This window comes from Podarcis liolepis, assembly GCF_965112155.1.
Source record: "Podarcis liolepis genome assembly, chromosome: 4".
Taxonomy (NCBI): domain Eukaryota; kingdom Metazoa; phylum Chordata; class Lepidosauria; order Squamata; family Lacertidae; genus Podarcis; species Podarcis liolepis.
In genome coordinates, this window is record NC_139558.1 from 34,331,392 (window position 1) to 34,352,360 (window position 20,969).

General features: G+C 43.5%; 1 protein-coding gene across 3 annotated transcripts in view; it reads left to right on the plus strand.

Annotated features, from left to right (window-relative positions):
- The window catches only part of GABRG3 (gamma-aminobutyric acid type A receptor subunit gamma3), a 317,527-nt gene that overhangs the window by 171,169 nt on the left and 125,389 nt on the right, over positions 1–20,969 (plus strand). For 2 of the 3 annotated variants that reach the window (XM_083501730.1, XM_083501729.1), the window contains exons 4-5: positions 8,951–9,174; positions 15,265–15,347. In XM_083501730.1, coding sequence (XP_083357856.1) covers positions 8,951–9,174; positions 15,265–15,347 — 307 coding nt within the window. Of the gene's footprint in view, positions 1–7,700; positions 7,781–8,950; positions 9,175–15,264; positions 15,348–20,969 lie in introns of those variants that run through there. The other variant, XM_083501731.1, reaches the window with a different exon arrangement.

Consider the following 20,969-nt stretch of genomic DNA (forward strand, 5'->3'; position numbering starts at 1 on the left):
AAAGGCAGCATCCTCTAGTCCAGGATGGGTACCATATGGTCCACCATATGTTGTTGGACCAACTCACATCAGTCCTTGCCAGTAAGGTTGGTCCAGGATGATGGGAATCATAACAACACCTTGATAATGATGTTACACAATTAAGTGCAATTAACATGCAGTTGTTGTTGTTTTATATCCAAATAGCACAGGAAGCAACAGCAAGACCCCTCATGACCCATACACTCCCAAAGCTGGAATTATTTATTTTTCAGAATCAGTATTCCACCCTTCATCATGACAACAGGATCCTAGGGAGATTTCCAGGTTGTACAAAAATCCAATGAGCAGAAGATGTAAATGAATGTTCCAACAATGTAATTTATAAAACCATAGCAGAGTAACAGCCCAAGGCCAAACAAGCACTGGTGGCTACAAGTTAATTCCAGAAGGAAAGATAATAGAATTGTTTTTAACACATCAGTGGGAGTCGCTGCTGCCCAGACTTCCAGAGGAAGAGAATTCTAGAGTCAGGGTGGGGCCACTACAGAGAAGGCCTTGTCACATGTCACTGTTTGCACAGAATAGGAAGCCTCCATAGTGCCCCAATTTCAGAATAAATGAATACAACATACAGCAGGCATGAGGGAGCCTTCAGCAATGTGTAACAGGGTGAGAAGGAGAAGGCAGTGATCCTTAGTGGAAGGCAGTGTGGTATAGTGACTAAAATGTTGGACTACGATCTAGGAGACCAGAGTTCAAATTCCCATTTGGCCATGAAGCACACTGAGTCAGTTTCTCTCTGTCAAAAACACCCCACTGGATTTCTAGGAGGATGCAATGAGGAAAGTAAGGCCATGTAATCCCACCCCAGAGCTCCCTGGGGGATTAGTAAGAAATGAATGTTCTAAATAAATTGTAGGGGGTGCTACAATCACACAGATCCCTGGTGGTGGTGGTGGTGGTGGTGGTTGTCTGTAAAGCACCGGAAGGTGTGAGTTTTATAGATTGTGCTTCTGAGAATTTTGAAAACCACTGGTTTGAAATGCTATCCGGAAGGACTCAAAAGGATCCACAGGGCAAAGACAAGATGAGTGCACTCAGTCAGTGAGATGGGGTAACCGGCTGGAAAATAAGAAGATGTAATGTGAATCAAACAATAGTTTCCGGCTTTCTTATGTACAGAATGAAGCCTGCATGAAATGGATTACCAATGAAGCCACAGCAAGTGCAACTGAGAATGAATTTTAAAGCAGACAAAAGAGCGTCTTTACGAATACAAATGATGGCTTGTGACGATTGTCTGTGAGAAACAACAAGGAAGAGCAAGGCTGCATATGAAAAAAGATGCACCATTTAGCAGAGGAAAAAGTCTGCCATAGCCAGCAATTTGTCATGCCAGAAACTCTTGGCAGCCATTGTCTAAAGAGATGGGTGTAACTTGTTTCAGCTAAGGGCTGCATTTCCTTCTAGGCCACACCCCATCTTCCCAAGACACAACCCTCACTTTTCCCTGTGTGAGTGAGTGACTGAGGTAGGTTAGTTAGTTAGTTAGTTAGTTAGTTAGTTAGTTAGTTAATATGCCATCCTTCATCTGAAGATCACAGAGCGGGGACTTCCAGGGGAGGAACATGGCAGGCTGAATACCTTCTGTCAACAGCTCATTGACAGAGATAATTATATGGTTATTAAAGATAGCCAAGTCATTATTCTTGCCTGTCAAATTTGCTCAAGGAAAATAGAGTGTACAAGGGATCAACCTCTGAGATTCTGTAAAAGCCGTTTTCTATGTCAGGAGATTGAGAAATTTGGGCTCCTAGAAACTTAGATTGGGAGTGAGTGACCTAGAATGGAGGAAATAAAATTGTGCCCCCAAACCATGCATAAGCCCTCAAGACATATGGGCAGCAGGCCTCCATTTCTCTAGCAATCTTTATGACACCTCGCCTTGTGGGAAAGGAACATGGATTAATAAGGAAAGCTGTAAAGACCCTAAGGTGGGGACGGGAGATGGAAGTTCTTAAAGTGGAGTTGAGCTGTTAATAAGACCAAGAACACCCAATATGGCAAATACATCCTTGGACACTCCATTGACTGTTGGCACCTTGCAGCAATTATTCAAGGAACAAATAAAAGAGATGGGATTGATGAAATGGTGAATGAAAATGGACCACAGAAGGATAAAATGGAAAGTGGATTTAAAGAAGACACAGAGGCTTTGGAGAGCATTATTGATAAAGGATTGCCAGTACAGAGAGTGAAATGGTAGAGCTGGAGGCAGCAGATGATGAAATGGAGAAGTCCTTCACACAGGTGTCTACAGCAATGAAACAACCAAATGGCAGAGCTGTGATGTTGGAGGACTAGGATGAAGCCATGGATGGAGAGGTGAAGATACATACTGAGCTGGCTGTCATGGGCCAGGAGTCGGCTTCACCTGCTGAGCAGCAGCCTGGAGCAGAAGGCGAAGTGACTCCACCTGCGGCTGATCAGCCTTCTTGCTCCTGATGAGAACCAGCTGGCTCTAGCTTTCCCATCCTCAAGTCAGTTGCTGGAAACAACATTTGTTATTACTGCTCAAACCTTGCTGCTTCTTGCTTCTTGTGACCTTGGACCCTTGGCTTTCTTGACTCCTGGATCATCTGACTACATGAACTGAGATACTCCTGACCTTAGAACTGGACCTTTTATACGGATTCTGCCTCCAGGCAAGTACCTCCCTGAGACTTGGGTGGTTGGCTGGCTTCTCCCTCCACAGAGCTCTGCTGTGACTGGCAGCACAGGACTACAACACGGACAGAGTTAGAGTTGAGAGAGAAAGGACTCTGTGTACAATTTGGATTAAATTCAGAGGGAAAAGCTACCAAGCTTTTCTTGGGAAAAGAGTGGAAGGAGCATAAATGGAAGAGATGGGTTTTTTTAAAAAAAAAAGATGGAAAACCACAGCAAATGCAACAAGAAATAGGACTGGAAGATATGGAACTGGATGTGAATTAATGAATACACAATAACTAAATAACTACAAAATATTATTTTAACATATGACCACAGTGGAGACACCCTTATGTGAACAAAGACAAAAAGATTTTTTATTCTTTAATATGGAGACAAGGCTGCTGAAGCTACTGGAGGCAAAGTTGTTAGGTATGGTTAGAGAAAAATATTGTTGATACTTATTAATAATAAAAACTAGAGAACCCCTTGTGGACTTTTTGTGTGGAATGGATAATTAATGTATTTGAATGACATGGGTGTACAAAAAGCAAATATTCAGCTCACAGTGAACTAATAGTTCTGTAGCTGATAGTGAGCTAAATGAACATCTGAACACAATCCTATATGTGCCTGATCAAGAGTAAGTTACATTTAGTTTAACAAGGCTTCCTCTCAAGCAAGTGAATATGGGACTGTAGATATAGTGGATTTGAGCTGAATTTGAGCCTCTACTGTTCACAATTTTAAATGTTTCTGGTCGTTTTAAAAATCAGATTCTTATGCAGATAACACTTGCTTGTATGGCTTTCATCAAACTGCTTTTGTAAGGAGATGTTGCCCATCTGTGATGAGACACTAAATTTAAGTCTCTGAAAGATGCAGAGCTGATTTTGCAATGTATTAGTATATTTCCAGTTCTCATTTGGGACAACAGGTGCTTGGCTTTAATCACTGGCTTTGATTTGATTGTTTTTCATCCTGATAATTCGGTTGCTTGGCTTGCAAGGTGGTATGTTATCATCTTGATAGAAGATTGCACCAAGCTCCCACTCTAATCCTTCACTACCACCACTAACAGTATTTGGAGCTGTTTCTGTTTGGACTGTACATTGATGCTGCATGCTAATCCTCAAATCAAAGACATCAGAGGACAAATGGCTTAAAAAAAATTAATGTGATAGGAGAAAAATATTCCCCAAATAATTAGCCCAATGAGCAGCCTACTGGCCCAACACCAATTATTGCTCCACAGGCATCTATATCCTCAAGCAGAGACGCCTGAGTGTGATACTAGTACGGTGCATGAGGTCAGATTCCTATAGCTAGCAAAGTTCAAGGGTGAGCACCAGATGCAAAAGAGAACAGGGCCCCTGCTCCCTTAACAGTTGCAGGGATGAGTTTTTCCCATTTACTGAAACTTCATTTTCTCAGGATCTGTTTGAAACCCAGGACTCTTGTTGTCCTTTGAATCTGTTCACCCTGCAGAGATTGTCAAAAGCAACCTGTTAGTTGTATTTTCAGGCTGTGTCCCCGCTATCCCATTTGTCACACAACAATGCAGTTTTTTCTCATTCCAAAAGAGTTCACGCTCATCTTCAACGTGCTGCTTTCAGTCTAGATTGATCGGTAGCTCAGTTGGTTAAGAGCATGATGCTGATAATGCCATGGTTGCAGGTTTGATCCAGTTGCATATTTCTGCATTGCAGGGGGTTGAACTAGATGATGCTCAGAGTCCCGTCAAAATCTATGATTCTGTGACTTCTAGATCCTGCCTTCTATAAGGGTGTGATCACTTGGTACACATTTGAAAACTCCCCTTGATCAGGTTACCCATGCCTTTTCCTCCCTTCACATACCCCAGGTGAAAGAATAAGGAAGTGCTAATTGTGATCTTGAGATACTGTATGCCTACTCGCAAAATCACTGGGTAGTTGCACCTGCATCAATTTTCATTGGTTTTTAAATAGACACACTGCAGCCTAATGCAGAATTAATCTCCAATGAGCTGTTAGGGACAAAAAAAAAAATTTTAATGCAATGGATCTTCATTGGGTGTGGACTATGTAGAAAAAACAAGTACTCAGTCTCCATTGATTCTGGAATTAAATGCCACGTGTACATAGCTGCAGTCTAACCTTTTTAGAACCATCTAGTCGTTTTAGAATTGCAAAGATTTTAATAGCGGGCCACTGAACTTCACCTCTCTATTTATTGCATTACCTAATCTCAGAAGCTTGGTACAAGTTACATTCAATATGAAGCATAGATAAAATGCTGTTAAATCATTGCATTAAATATGGATCCCATTTGGCAAGTCTCCCAGGGATGGGAATTTCATTGCTGAAAGGCAGCCAGAGGGGACACCTTTCTGTGAGTCCTTGCTGTGGAGAGTTAGTGCAGAGGTGGCATTACGAAGGGAAGCCCTCTTGGCTGATCTTTAAAAGGTGACTAGGAACCTACCATCAGAACTGGTGGTGAGTTTCCAGGAGAAATAACAGAGTGCATGTGTGAGGTCTGGGCTAACAGTGTGCTGTCAACTAGACCAACCTGAGCGAGGTTTCCTAAATCAGAGTTGGGGATAGGGTCAGAAATCCAAGTAGGGTTACTTGGCTACGTGAGCACTTTTGCTCAAATGAATTACAAGAGTAAAACGCATAGTGGGCAAACTTCACCTTGATCAGACGCCCCCGTTCCTTCAGTCTTGAGCTTTACTTGTGCTAACCCTTCCCTTCAACAAAGGGAAAAGTGAAACCTCACCTTGAAGGGAAAGTGAGTGGCAGGTGTCAGAAAGCCTCCTTGGGGGTAAATGATGCTCTGAACATCTTTGGGAGTTTCTCCTCAGGCAATATTCTTAGGGAAGGCAGGGGAAATTCAGTTAAATTTCTCAGAGGTAACCCTCATTATTTCTTCTGCTAAGGTATGGGACCACCTTCTGTTGCCATGAAGAATGGGTGGATGCTTGAGTTATCTTCAAAAGTTACCCATTATCTCACCAGTGATTATGTTTCTTAAATAATAATAATAATAAATAAATTAACAGAGTTCTGAGAGAGCTTTCATGTAGTGCCAGGAACTGTCATTTGAAGAGGTGTGTTGCCTCGTATTTAAAGTTGCCCCTGAGATCTGTCAGAGCAACAGAGAGCATTTTGAAGCATTAATAGGGAATAATGGTCTCTGACAGCCATAATAGACTCCATGCTGCAGCCACAAATACTGGGCCAAAGTATGCTGCTTCCCTTACGAGGGCAAAAGGAAAACACTTTAATTACAAAATACAACTGAAACACGAAGACGTTCTTAGAGTTGATTTTTTGATTTTCTCAAGAGGTTTGACTAATGGGTAAATCTGGACAATTTCTGACTGCTGATTAAATTTCCATTTACCTTTGGTGTTTGTATTTGATTAGAGCTGGAGGGCTGCAAGACACGAGGCCATAATGGGTAGAGTTAGAATCAATTCAAGCAGTTGCACCATTAGTACAAAGTTACTTAATTGTGAATTCAGAGCTGGCAGGCAGCCAATTTTAAGCTGCACCAGTGCTTTCTTCTGACTTTCCACAGGTGTACCAGCATCCTCTGTGGTGGATTTGGCAGAGAGGCACTTCCACCGCATCCAAATACCTTCTAACCAATCAGTCTGCAGATTAGGATTGCACTCCTAAAACCACCAGGGTTCTCTTATTCTCAGCAATCACTTGGAGTATTTTAATTGGGATAAGCTATGATGTTGGTTGGGACGCGGGTAGTGCTGTGAGTTAAACCACAGAGCCTAGGAGTTGCCGATCAGAAGGTTGGCGGTTCTTATCCCCGCGACGGGGTGAGCTCCCATTGCTCGGTCCCTGCTCCTGCCAACCTAGCAGTTCGAAAGCACGTCAAAGTTTAAGTAGATAAATAGGTACCTCTCTGGTGGGAAGGTAAACTGTGTTTCCGTGCGCTGCTCTGGTTCGCCAGAAGCTGTACGCCGGCTCCCTCGGCCAATAAAGTGAGATGAGCACCACAACCCCAGAGTCGGTCATGACTGGACCTAATGGTCGGGTCCCTTTACCTTTACCTATGATGTTGGTAATAGCTATTTATTGAACCTAATCTAGATTATCTGAATATTGAGCATTCATCCTGATTTGTTCACAGAAAGTTTGCGTGGAAGTTTTGTGGCATTGACCCATTCACTGACCAATTCTAATTTGTTTGAAAGGAGACTATACTTTCCTCTTTATCTATCCATCACTTTCCTTATGGTTCTGTTTTGCCATGCTTTGCTTTCTGAAACAGGTTTGTTGCACAAGAGCACCAGGTGCCCTTTAATTGCGCAACCTGAGTTTGCTCTTCTAGTCTTACTGAACAGTTGTGTTCAAAATATCCTTGTATTTGTAATGTAAATTATATTGATTCAGTAGTTAGAAAACCATGTTGCAAGTCTCATGATTGATTTGGAGCGAAATGGGCTTAAAACAGGCATTAAATGTATACTAGAGAGCCAGTGTGACGTAGTGGTTAAGAGCGGTAGTCTCGTAATCTGGGGAACCGGGTTCGCGTCTCCGCTCCTCCACATGCAGCTGCTGGGTGACCTTGGGCCAGTCACACTTCTTTGAAGTCTCTCAGCCCCACTCACCTCACAGAGTGTTTCTTGTTGGGGAGGAAGGGAAAGGAGAATGTTAGCCGCTTCGAGACTCCTTAGGGTAGTGATAAAGCGGGATATCAAATCCAAACTCTACTAGAGACAAGCATTAATTTTGAAACTAGCCTCATGCATCTGTGTTTTTACAGATTCCAACTAACTGCAGCACTGGTACAGGCTAACTGGGCAATCCACTGTGTGATAAATTTGCACAAGACACACTTTTAGGAGATTCCAGTGTCATGTACAGAGATAGTCATCAGTGGCAAGGACCAGATTCTTCAGTATGGAGAAAGAACAGTGGCAGTATTGTAAAGAGGAACCTGTTGTAATATGTTTCTATAGCAACTGAGGAAACTGTTGCTGTGATAGAAAGGGGGGGGGGAGAGTTACTATGACAACAGATGGTAACTTTTGTAATTTGAGGAAGTTGGAGAGAACATTGCTATTACCTCTAATGTCAGCCAGGTAATTAGTGATGGGAAGGAGCATTTCTATGTGTTTTATTGCCAACTGTATTTTTTAGAAATAAAGAAATTATTATTAAGTTCGCATAATCTTTTCCCTCATGAATTAAAGTCTTTATTTTGCTTCCAAGGGGTTCTGTGTTTTATAATGTGTTTGTGTGCATGCATGCATGCATGCAAAAAAGGCAGAGGGGATGTTCAAGACCACAAATTAAAATGTTTCTTAAATATTTTGCCCTACACGGCAGTGTTTCTTGAACAGAGGAGTCGTGAGGATTACACTGCACAGATAGGTGCTTTGGCAGTTTTAGAATCAGGAGAAATAATCCAGTAAACTGGTCTTCTCCCCAAAGCACCACTTCAACAAATGAACGTTGTACAGCAGGAACATTGAGTGAACTCTTGAAAACATATCTTAACATGTTTTCAGATAATGGTTCCCACAGCAGGGGCATCACCAGAAAGCATTATAACCAGTGCTTTTTTTCCTGGGGGGACACAGGGGTATGCACTCCCCTAAACATTTTGTGAATCTTTGTACTTTTGTCCATTTATTGTATTTATTTTTCCCAATTTGAACTATAAAATGGTGATTTTCCTGAGTCAAAATGCAAGTACCCCTAAACATTTTTTTAAAAGAAAAAAAGCACTGATTATAACTATAAATGGAAAACATGATCTATTGGTACAAACCAGCTGCCATGGTTCCTTTTGGGAATACTAAGGAACAAGGCAATCTTGAGAACGGAACAGTTACAGTGATATAATACTTATATGGCGGCCACTGGAAGTGGGTGTTTGTATGTGTAATGCAAATAGTAGTCTCCCCCCTCCAGAATACCATCACAGTCCTATTATTTAAGTATTTAACAAAATTTATATACTGCAGAATCAAGCCCACCCTCAATTGGGAAAGTAGAGAGAGGTTGTGAGGCAGCTTCTGCTTTCAGACAAAACCAGTTTGCACTCAGCCTTTCAGCATTTTTTGGCAGATTATTGTTATCTATTGATAAAGCTGTGGTACAAGTTAAGCCAAGTATATTACCTCTTTATTTCTGGAAGGGGGGGCAGAAATAAAGGATTGTTTTAAGTGAAATGTTAATATATTTACAAACTGGTGTTCTGTTCTTTTGAATTGTAAATAATTAGTTCTAATCTGCTTTCATTGCAGGAATACCAAATTGATATTTTTTTTGCTCAGACATGGACTGACAGCCGTCTTCGTTTTAACAGCACCATGAAAAGAAGTCTCACCCTGAACAGCAATATGGTTGGGTTAATATGGATCCCAGATACAATCTTCAGGAATTCTAAAACTGCAGAAGCTCATTGGATTACTACACCTAATCAGCTCCTGAGAATATGGAATGATGGGAAGATCCTGTATACTCTAAGGTAGGAAGTTAATGTTTGTCCCTTTCACATCATTTAAACTTTGCGCATTGAGGTCCCCAAGACACCCCAAATAAAAACACAATGACACTTAATTTTTGTTTTTGGCATAATTTTGGCCACAATTTTATTAAAATTACAGCAATGTGAGTGGTTGCTTAGGCATTGGTAGCGACTAACTGACCCCGCACAGGGACAGTTCTGACATTCACACCCCCCACAAAGTCAGAAAGGGTAAGTCACCTGGGGAGAGAGACGGGATTGGGAACCATGCCTCACCTCTCCCCAGAATGCTCCCAGGGGCTTGCGTGGGGCCCTAGCCCCTTGCCAGGGGGTTTCGGAGAAAAGCATGGTGAGCCCCTGGGTTCCTTTAATGGAAAACCCTTGCAGCAGCATTTTGGAGGGGCAGGCACATCCAAATCCATACCCCTCCACCAACCAATTCCCAAACCAATGCCTAACCGCAACCTTACAAGTTGTGACGAATTGCTACACAGTAGGCAAAAACCAAATGGCACCAGCCAATCTGCCAAATGGACAAAATTCCTAGTGGGCCCCTGCCCCAAAAGCAGACAAGCCCATGACAGGCATAGCAAGGTCAAGCAAACAGCCTAACATTAGGGAGGGAGGGAGGGTGATCCGAAGCACACAACGAAAAGAGGAAGTTCGTCGCTGCATGCAATGTATTTAACAAATAGGGCTGTCAATCAATAAATGGCAACATATAAATTTCCCCAGTAACAGCCCACCCCTGCTTAAAAGATGGCCAAACTCTTTTGCCTAGCAACAGTGAGGTGTCTCGTCAGCCCCCACCGCAACACGTGCTCTCCACAAGGGAGAACACGCTTTATAAAATAATGTCTGGAGGCAGGCAGACTTTGGCTTAAATTTGGCATCATCCTCGAGATCTTGACCTAGATCTGGAATGAGTTAAACTCTTTGGGCAACCTGTTCCTCTAGAAATGCATTAAGTTGATCTGATGACCCACATAATGGGTTGTGCTGATGCACACAGCAACATCTTTGTGGTCAGATATGACAAGGTTTGCTATCCTTCATATAAATTGCAGTCCCAAAACTGAACCAAAACCAAACTCTCAAATGTTAGCCTTTAATGCTCTGACCAACCAGTTGGCAACATTTGTAGGGTATTGACATTATTATTAATTTTATTTGTTAAATGGGTTTACCGCCCTATACCCACAGGTCTCAGGGTGGTTCACAACATAAGAAAACACAATATAAAAACACAAAATACATAATAAACATGGAAACAAGAACAACCCAATAACCCCCCTCTGACCTTGAATATTTGCCAGTTGCTTCAGTAGAGGGGGTATTACTGGGCACATAGAGATACATGTGCAGATTGATGTGCACACACAGATATGGATATGGGTAATAAAGTTGTGCATATCTTATAGCTTGGTAGAAGCTGAAATGCCTTTATGATGCAGCGTAGATGATCCTTGTAGTCCAACCATGTCTGGCTCCTTCATTTCCTTCTCTAGCATGTGGTGCTATCATGTAGCTTCTGAAGACCCAATTCCCATTCACTATTATTAGATACTGTTTTAAAAAATGGTCTGTATCTTATCTGTGGTGGCATCCCCACATGCAGAAGAACTTCCTCCCAGGTGATATCAGGTTTGTCTCCAAAGCATAAATATTTAAATAAAGACTAAATGCTTTTTTTGTTGTTGTTTTTCATCCGGGCATTTGGATCATAGCTGGAATTGTCTTGGAGGAGGGGCATTATTTGTTATAGATGCTGCTCATTTTGTTTTGATTTTAACTATAGTTTTCATTGTTGTATATTTGTTTTATTTAGTCAGTATCTTCTGTTTGGGCCTTTCTATAGCGCATTCTAGATTGAATTCACTCAGTGGCGTAGCGTGGGGGGTGCCAGGGGTGCCAGCCGCACCGGGCGCAACATCTGCGGGGGGCGCGAGTCCAGAGGGAAGGGACAAGTTCCTTCCTCCGCCGGGCTCCCTGCCGCCGCCGCCAGCCTTGCGCCTTGGCGCGCGCGCGCCCCCCGCCGCCGCTGCGGCTGTGCTCCACTCACTGCTCGCAGGAGGAGCAGCCGCTGCAGCAGCGCTGACGCCGCCACCAACGCCTGGCCGGGCACGGGCAGCCTCCGCATCCTGACGCCGACGCCATCCCCTTCCCCCTTTTTTTCCAGAGCTGGGGGAGGGGGAGGTTTTAAAAGGGGGTCTTGCATTGGCGATCCTGCAGCACTTTGGGCCGCACGATGCGAGCGCGCAGCACGGATCAGCCACGACCCCACCCCGTGCATTTCCCGGGGAAAAGTGCTCCGTGTGGGAGGCGCGTTTCCCCTTCATTCCCTCTCGTGCAAATCCTCCTTGGGTTCCCTCCCCCGTCTTTCCTCTCCCTACCTCACAAAAGCCTCACCTCGTCGCCTCCTCGCTGCCTCTCGCCTCCGCAGGAGCGTTTCCCTCCTTGGAAGAAGGAGCAGGGCGCTTCTGCAACTTTGGATTGCAACTTCTTGCTTCCCTGGGAAACAGAGCCCGGCCGGGTCAGTTGTCCAGCGGAGGGCTCTCTCTCTGCAACCCTTGCACCCCTCCCTGCGTACTACTTGCAATGCAACTTCTGCGCTCCATGCGCTTTCATAGAATCTGTCAAGCTGGAAGGGAGCTGAGGGTCATCTAGTCCCACCCGCTGCAATGCAGTAATACGCCGCTGCCCCCCTACAAGGGATCGAACCTGCAACCTTGGCCTTATCAACGCCGTGCTCTTAAACTGAGCCATCCGGGCTCCCCTTTCCCCCACCTTCTTGCGTGCCTGAACCTGTCCACGTTTTGCATTCTAACACTTGCAAGCTCCATCCTCCAGCAGTTCCCTGACGCCGGCTGCGCTTCCTTTCAGGCCAATACTTGGCAGCCATAAACTCGCACCGTGTCCAATATCCTATAAAAAGCATTAATCGGAATACCTTGCAACATTTCATCAAAGAAAATTGAGACGCCCTATTCCATAATAATAATAATAATAATTTTATTATTTATACCCTTCCCATCTGACTGGGCTGCCCCAGTCACCTTGGATAAAAATATAATAAAACATGAAACATTTAAAAAAACTTCCCTTCAGATGACTTCTGAAGTTGTAGAGTTACTTATCTCCTTGGCTTGGGTGGTGTCAAATAAAAATAAAAATAAATTATTTATACCCTGCCCATCTGGCTGGGCTTCCCCAGCCACTCTGGGCGGCTTCCAAAAAAATATTAATACGTCAAACATTAAAAGCTTCCCTAAACAGGGCTGCCTTCGGATGTCTTCTAAAAGTCTGGTAGTTGTTCTTCTCTTTGACATCTGGTGGGAGGGCGTTCCACAGGGCAGGTGCCACTACTGAGAAGGCCCTCTGCCTGCTTCCCTGTAACCTCACTTCTTGCAGGGAGGGAACCGCCAGAAGGCCCTCGGCGCTGGACCTCAGTGTCCGGGCAGAATGATGGGGGTGGAGACGCCCCTTCAGGTCTACTGGGCCGAGGCCGTTTAGGGCTTTAAAGGTCAACACCAACACTTTGAATTGTGCTCAGAAACGTACAGGGAGCCAATGTAGGTCTTTCAATGTAACTTCATACATTATTATTATTGTTGTTGTTGTTGTTGTTGTTTAGTCATTTAGTCGTGTCTGACTCTTCGTGACCCCCTGGACCAGAGCACGCCAGGCACTCCTGTCTTCCACTGCTTCCCGCAGTTTGGTCAGACTCATGTTTGTGGCTTCCCCTCCCCATCCAGCTTGGTTTCACTAGCCACTCGGAAACCCGAACCCTATGGAAATAGGGATGTCAAGGTTGCAGGTTCGATCCCCGCATGGGACAGCTGCGTGGTCCTGCATCTTTCCTCAGGGCCTGCAAGACAGAGCTGTTCCACCTGGCCTTTGGTTTGGACTCAGTGGGACCCTTATGTCTTCCCTCCCCTTACAGTTTTGATTTGTGGGCTACTTTTAAAATGAGGCTGCTTTTCAAATTGCATTTTAACCTGTATTTTTAATTGGTCCCTCCCCCCATTATGTTTCTATTGTAATTTTACCGGTGTTAGCCGCCCTGAGCCCGGCTCTGGCTGGGGAGGGCGGGGTATAAATAAAATGTATCATCATCATCATCATCATCATCACCACAGGGGGTTGGACTAGATGACCATTGGGTCCCTTCCGACTCTACGATTCTATGATTCTATAAAGTCAAGTGTTACCGGAAAAATCCGAGGGCGCGCTCGCACTCGAGTGCTAAAATCCACGGGTTAGGGGGCGCAAATTACTTGCCTTGCCCCGGGTGCTGACAACCCACGCTACGCCACTGAATTCACTATTCCCTCCTTGGTTGATAGCGAACATATTATATCCTAGCTCAGGGGTAGGGGGGGATTTTGGTTATGGGGCCTGATTACAGTCTTCCAGGCCTTTCTATCTGGCTCTCAGGAATCTCCCTAGGCCACACCCCACTTCAGTCCGCATCTCTCTCTGGCCCTAATCGACTGCTAGTATCAGTCCCTCCATACCCAACTACCTCCAAATCCTCCCAGCTGGAATGAGTCATTGAACTAGGATAATAGCTCTTGCGTGTCTGGGTGGAGGATGGGAAGGGATGTGTGAGCAGAAACCACTGGCTTTTGCATGGCTGGAATGGAGCCTTGTTCTACAAAGATACGATGCATCCATTGTATTGCACTGTTTTTGTCTGGCCCTGCCCATGGCATGAAGCTCCCAGAAGGTTCCTCATAAGGGATTTTGTGTCCCTCAGACTGGAGGAGGCTGGTGGAACATGTAGTCAGCAGACTAGGGGGACTAGGTTACCTAAATGTTCCTGGTAAATTAGAGTATTAAAGTCTAGTGCCTCCTTCCCAAAGCCCGGGAGGCTTCTGCCTGGCTTAAGGAGGGAGTCGTGATGCTCACGCACATGACAGCAGCTCCCCAGCCCCTCAATCTCCCTCACAAGCTGGAACCTCTGGACCTAACTTTTCCCCTACAAAAAAATTCACTGCACACCACTGCCTCACTCTTGTAGATCTTCCCAAGATTGGCTTCACATCTCCCTGCAGGAGAGTATCAATAATCTTGCTTAGATTACTTCCTTGAATCTGGAGCATTTTCTCATTATATTAAGTTATATTTCATTATTTGTAAGCTGCTTTCAGTGCCAAGTGATAGAAATGGCCATAACGTTTAGAAGCTACAAAACCAACCAACCAATCAAATGGACATAGTCAGGGACCTCAGGAATACCTGAGGTACTTTTTCCTGTTAAGCTCATGTGTCCTTTTTTGATTTGGGTGAAAAATTATATAATTGAGATGTATCATAACTTCCTTGAAAAGGTCACTTTCTGGTTCTCTCCCCAAGTGAGCTTCTAAGGTACTATCAGCTTCTCAACTGAGTTCATAAACTCTCAAATGCTGTTGCAAAATTTGAAGTGAAATTGCACAGCAATTTACTGTAGATATTAACAAATAAACTGTGTCCCAATTCACCCATTGCCAGCTGCAGAAGCAATTCTCACAAGGAGAAAGAATGGTGCCCCACCACAACACCTCTCACAAAGTGCCTGGTTCACTGCTCCTCTTTAGCAGGCTGACATTGTGCTTCTAACATAGAAGGTGGGAGTTGGCCAGCTCCCTGGTTTGTTTAAATAGTTGTGTCACAGCTTGGACTGACCCTGGTCCTGGAAGCTAATATAAACTCCTTCAGCCAGCTCCTGAGGATGGGGCCTAAAGGCATGGACCAAAGGGAAAGATTGTCTCCTCTGGTCAATGCCTGGGTTCTCTCTATGTGTCAAACTATTTTCACACTTTTCTGAGGAGAATGTGCCGTACATTTTCTTTGAGGTCATGCTACCTGCCAGTTCCTTCCACCATCCAAGTTTCTTTTGCTCCCACTGGTAACACATGAACCAGAACTATATTACTGCAAACTGCATAGATCAGCAAATACATACAACTAAACCTACACCAACATCAACTTTAAATAAGCATTTTAAAGAATTTCACCATTGAGCATTGGAAACACCGCCAGATATTGTCTTGTTTTAACTTGTCATCATACGGAGACAGTAATAGCTCCCTGGTTTCCCTCCAGGCTTACTATCAACGCTGAATGTCAGCTGCAGCTACACAACTTCCCAATGGATAAACATTCATGCCCACTGATATTCTCCAGCTGTAAGTAATAGTTTTGGTGCATATCTTCTAAAAGCAAAACTTTGAATATACATGTATTTGCTTCTCATTTTGATAGATGGTTCAGATTCATTACAATGGCACTGTGTGTGTTTCCCCATCTTTGTTTGCGACAGGGGTTTTTCCAACCTGCAGCATTGTGGCAAAAGACAAGAATTGTTGCATTGTGTTAAGTTGTGGCCCCAGTGACTACTGAACTATGAACTGATTATGGGTATCTAAGAGTATATGAATATATAATAAAACACAAATCCCCCTTCCTAAAATGTGGGTTGTAGTGATGTGTACTGTGATTCCCATTCATATTCAGATGTGTTAAAAGTTTGTGATAACTTGCACAGAAGCAATTCCAGTTCATAAGTCAAAGTTCTATAGCATCATTACTTGAAGAATGTTATACTTTCACCATTCAGGAGGTTTGCCAGTTGAAGCTGGATGGTACAACTTTTTGTACTTTCAAGTGCGTATATGAATACGTGTGTGTGCAAATGTGTTAATAAATCTTGTCATTGTTGATAAGAACCTACCAACAGGAACACATGTGAGACAAGGAACAGCACCTTTTAATTAACATGTCAGATCAGCTCCAGGATGCTAATACTAGTATTATCCAAATCTGCTTAACAGTGCTTCAGATGTTTGTGTGACAATTTGTTTATCCTATCTCTTTCTCGTGTGAGAGATTTGCCTGGGTAAGATGCATGAAAAATAATTGCAGGAAGATCATTTGCAATGTGACAGTATTCCCCCCCCCCCAAGCTGTAATGCAGTGTTCAACATTCCTTAGCACCCCCATCTTGTTTCAATATGCTTTGTGTGAAGGAGCTCGTCTAACGGACTGCAGAAGTCCATGTGTCTCTAACTTGGAGAATCATATGAGTTATTTCAGGCTGTCCAGGTGCTCTGGTACACATTGGTCCTCTGCTGAACCACATTGTTGCCAGGGACTCGTGCGGAACCACCATGTGCAATGTGGCTTACTTGGCTAGGTTTTTGTTTGCATTTATGTATATTTTGGGACGCTCCTCCCAAGATGTTTCCATTGATACTTCCATTGCACTCCCAATTGGGTATCAACATGGGCCTGATTCCATGATAGGTTCTTCAGCCCAGCTCCATCATGCTCTTGTGCATCTCCCATTCATTTCAATGGGGCTTGTGGAGATGAACTTCCTAGAGGATTGTGCCCATTCTGTGCGGTCGGTGGATGCAAGTACCAGAATCTCTACCAGCATTCAGTTGTATGGTTTTCAAAGTTCATGTGAAGAACCAGTATGAAAATGTAAAATCCTTGAAGCAGGCAGCCGTGAAAAGCCTGCCATTGTAGCTCACCATGGAATATAACAGACCATGTCCTGAGCCAAGAGAAGCTGCTAGAGTGGTGGTATGGCTCTGGTCTTGTAGACATCTAATGAAGCTGAGTGTTGGAAGATTCAGGACAGATAAAAGAAAGCAATTCTTCAAACTATGAAACATGATTGCACGGGAGGCAGTGATGGTCACCAATGTAGATAGCTTCATAAGATTAGACAAATTCATGGAGGAGAAGACTATTGATGGCTCTTAGCCATGATGGATACACTTTGCCTTCACGGTTGGGGGCAGCTATGCTTCTGAATACCAGTTGCTGAAAACCACTGAACGGGAGAATATTCTTATGCTTAAATCCTGTTGGTTGGTTTCCTAGTGGCATCTGCTTGACCACCATGGGGACTCAAAGGGCCCTCTTCTTATGTTATTATATCCCCTGACTGCAGCTGGTTTCTTCTTCTTCTTGAAGGGCTTCTCTATCTCTCTCTTGACCACCCCACAAAACCAAGAACATTCAGTGCTCAGTTCAAGACTGCTGTGAAACTATCAGCAGAAACTCCAAAGACTATTTGTAACTGAGAAGCTGACCTGACAGAAACCTCACACTAGCGGGCTAAATATTTCTAAACTGAAAATTATATTCAGCTAAGTATTTAAATGATGGTAATTGGCTGCCAGCCATCGCTTTAGTGAAAACAGGAGGAAAATTAAAGGTAACTCAGGTATTTTATGTCTCTGCCACATATACAAAAGGCGAGAGAAAAGGAGAGAGACTGTGTGTTCTTATTAAAAGTACATGGGCATACAAAGAATGGTACCTCTGTGTATTATAAAAGCATCACAATACAAAGCGCATTCAGAAAGCCCTCTGAATGGCAATTTTCTTTTTGCATAATGAGAGCTCTCCAAAGCTATGGAGAAGGTTGACATGGGGTCTCAAGTCTCCAGTAAACAGCATCTGAAGTCTCTAGTAAACAGCTCTGAAGAGGAGGGGGAGCCTATCAATGTTTTATTTGTGCCACAAACTTTTCCTGTATGACAGGAGTAGCCAACATTGTGCCCTCCAGATGTTGTTGGATTACCACTCCTAGCCCTTGACTGTGCTGGCTAGTGCTGATGGGAACTGTAGTCCTAAACAGGACACCAGGTACTCCTGCATCTATCTTTCAAGCTTTCCAGTAGAAAACAATAGATTGATTTACTGTGGTTTAGCACACAGTTCATGAAAGGACTCTGTAACAGTGCAATATTGAGATTGGCTGTGGTTGTAAACTTCTACTGGGCTGTTGTCGATTTATAAACTATCAGTGTGTACCTTACAGAGTGAGCAAATTCAAACTTGGTATTCCATACGGAAGTATTTTGAGAGTGCAATAAAATGCAGTCTAATGTATAATAGCTGCATTTGTGCTATGCAACCTCAAACTGCCACCCTCAGGCTGCAGCCTTACACACACTTACCTGGGAGTAAATACTACTGACTGCTTTAGGGAGCTCTCCCAAGCATGCAGATGATTTAACTGTCAGAATGATTTCACAATATGCTTCCTCCTTATGTTTCTGTGATTTTTCTTTGAAAAAGCAACCTAACAACAAGGGATCGTCTCATGTTGGTGTCTCATCTGTTTAAACACTATTTTATCATTACTAACCTCATTTTATTTCAATAAGTTCAGCATATTAATTGAACATTTAACAGAACCCTTTTATCTGTTTTTAGCACAATCTCTTTTAAAAAAAATCTCACCAGGTGTTCCCTCCATCTTGTGTCTGGTAATAGACAAAGGAGTTTGAAAGTCCTATTGTGCCATGTATTCCTTCATAAATCTTCCATTCCTCCTTTGATTCTTTGTGTCCTTTATTTATCAGGGTACATTGCCTTTCGAATGCTCTCCCCAGGGAAACTTGCCTGATGCCCACACTACAATTTTTCTCAGCTCTAGGAAAATACTTTTCTTTTATCTCCCAGGCTTTTTAGCAGTTTTGGATCCATAGGAATGATGTTACTCATTACAAGCAGAGTGGAAAACAGAAATACCGGCCAGTTGTGGTTCTTGCTTCCTTGTTTTTATCTACGGACCAGAACTGACTCACACATTTTATTCCTCTCTCTGCCTTTCTCATTCAACTGGGTCTACTCCCCTGAGCAATGTATCGTGTGAACTGGGAACTCAGTTGCAGCAAATCCTGTGATCAAGGAAACAGCGAAACGTCCCTGAAGTCACATTTGCCATAATGAATGAGTTCCCAGATCGCTCGTGTTCCACTGCTCCTGTAAGCAGACTTGCACGAGTGGAGAGAGAATAAGTACCAGAAGGCATTTTATGAATTGCCTCTTCAGCTTACTTTTAAGAAGATCTGAATGAGCTTGTTGCAAGTAACAGTACAATCCTATGCATGTTTACTCAGAAGTAAGTCCCGCTAAAACAGTTTTTTCCCTACTTACCCTGGCCAAATATCTTGATCTCCACCTCACCTGATTTTTGTTTTAATTATTCTTGGTTTGCTATATGATGTATCCGTATTTCTTATGTAGCTTTGTTGTTTTAAATTTTCATACATTTTGTGAAAAGTGATATAAAAGGTAAAGGGACCCCTGACCATTAGGTCCAGTCGTGGCTGACTCTGGGGTTGCGGCACTCATCTTGCTTTATTGGCCGAGGGAGCTGACATACAACTTCTGGGTCATGTGGCCAGCATGACTAAGCTGCTTCTGGCGAACCAGAGCAGCGCACGGAAACGCCATTTACCTTCACGCCGGAGCGGTATCTATTTATCTACTTGCACTGGTGTGCTTTCGAACTGCTAGGTGGGCAGGAGCAGGGACCGAGCAACAGGAGCTCACCCCATCGTGGGGATTCGAACTGCCGACCTTCTGATCAGCAAGCCCTAGGCTCTGTGGTTTAACTCACAGCACCACCCGCATATAGAAATACTTTAATAAATCAAGCCACTTTCATAGAAGATCTATGATCATTTTGAGGATTCTGGATGTGGTTATTGACAGAAACCCATCTTGTTGCTAAACAACAAATTATATTCTCACAAAGTTTAAAAGTTGCCATTTACTGGAGATGAGTCACTTTTGACCACAGGTGTCCTCTGGTAACCACATCTGTCCCACCTAGCATGATTCATCCCAGTGCAGACTGTTAGCTCTTTTTTGTCTTATTTGAAGATGAATGATCTGAGGAGTGGGAAATTAATTAGCATGCACACTGCATCGTGACGACAAGCTATTTCCACTGTTCACCTGTCTTCTGTTACTTCCTCAGAATTAATTTAAAGATGTTCTCGTTGTGTTCCTAAGTTAACATGGTTAAGAACAGGATTGCACCAAATGTTTACCTGCAAATGTATTCAGAGGGAACATTGTCCTTTCCAGGAAGGCAGAATAGTTCCTCTAAACCCCCCTTCTTTTTAACTTTTGTGGGATTATTATTTGACATTTTCACAGCCACTGTTGTCCTTGGTTGCTACTTCCTCCTCCATGATGTGATCCCCATCAATTAGGGAACACATCATGAATATGATGCATTCTAACCAACTAGGGCCTCATTGCTTCTCTTCTAAGCCAGAAAAATGCTGGCCAATTGATGGCAAAGGGAGCGATTGCATGGCACATGGCTTTGCTCATTCAAAGGATGTGATGTGCAGCCCAATTGCTCTACCCTCTCTGGTCAATTTGTAGATTATCATCTTCAGCCTTGTAAATCAACTGGTTGAAAGCAGCGGTCAAGAGTGAGATTCCTATCTGCAAATCACTCCAGCATAGAGAGGGATCCCCCTGCCCTTTGTAGTGGCATCCAAAGAATCACCTGTGTGCTCTGTGCAGCAAGCAAAAATGTTCACCCAACTCTTTCAGCCAATTTCCAGCTAAGAAATAACAGTGCAGTCCTATACAACTCTACTCAGATGTAAGTCCTACTGAATTCAGTGAGGCTTACTTGCAAATAAAAAGGTTCAGGACTGCAGTCTAAGGATACGTTTGGGGGCAAGTAGGAGGCCAGCTCAGCTGACAGAGCCAAACAGAGAGATGGCTCCGCCAAATCTCTCCCACTCAATGGGCACGCGCGCGCACACACACACACACAGAGCCTGGTGTGTTGAGCATTTCAATTTCTTTGCCGATTATTCACTCCAAAGATATGGTGAATAGTTCTGTTGTCAGAAACTACTGGGGAATATATGATATTGGGGCTCTGGTCTGCTTTTGTGAAATGTTATCTATTTATACCCCCCTTTTTAAAAAAGCCACCATTCTCAATATTATTATTATTATTATTATTATTA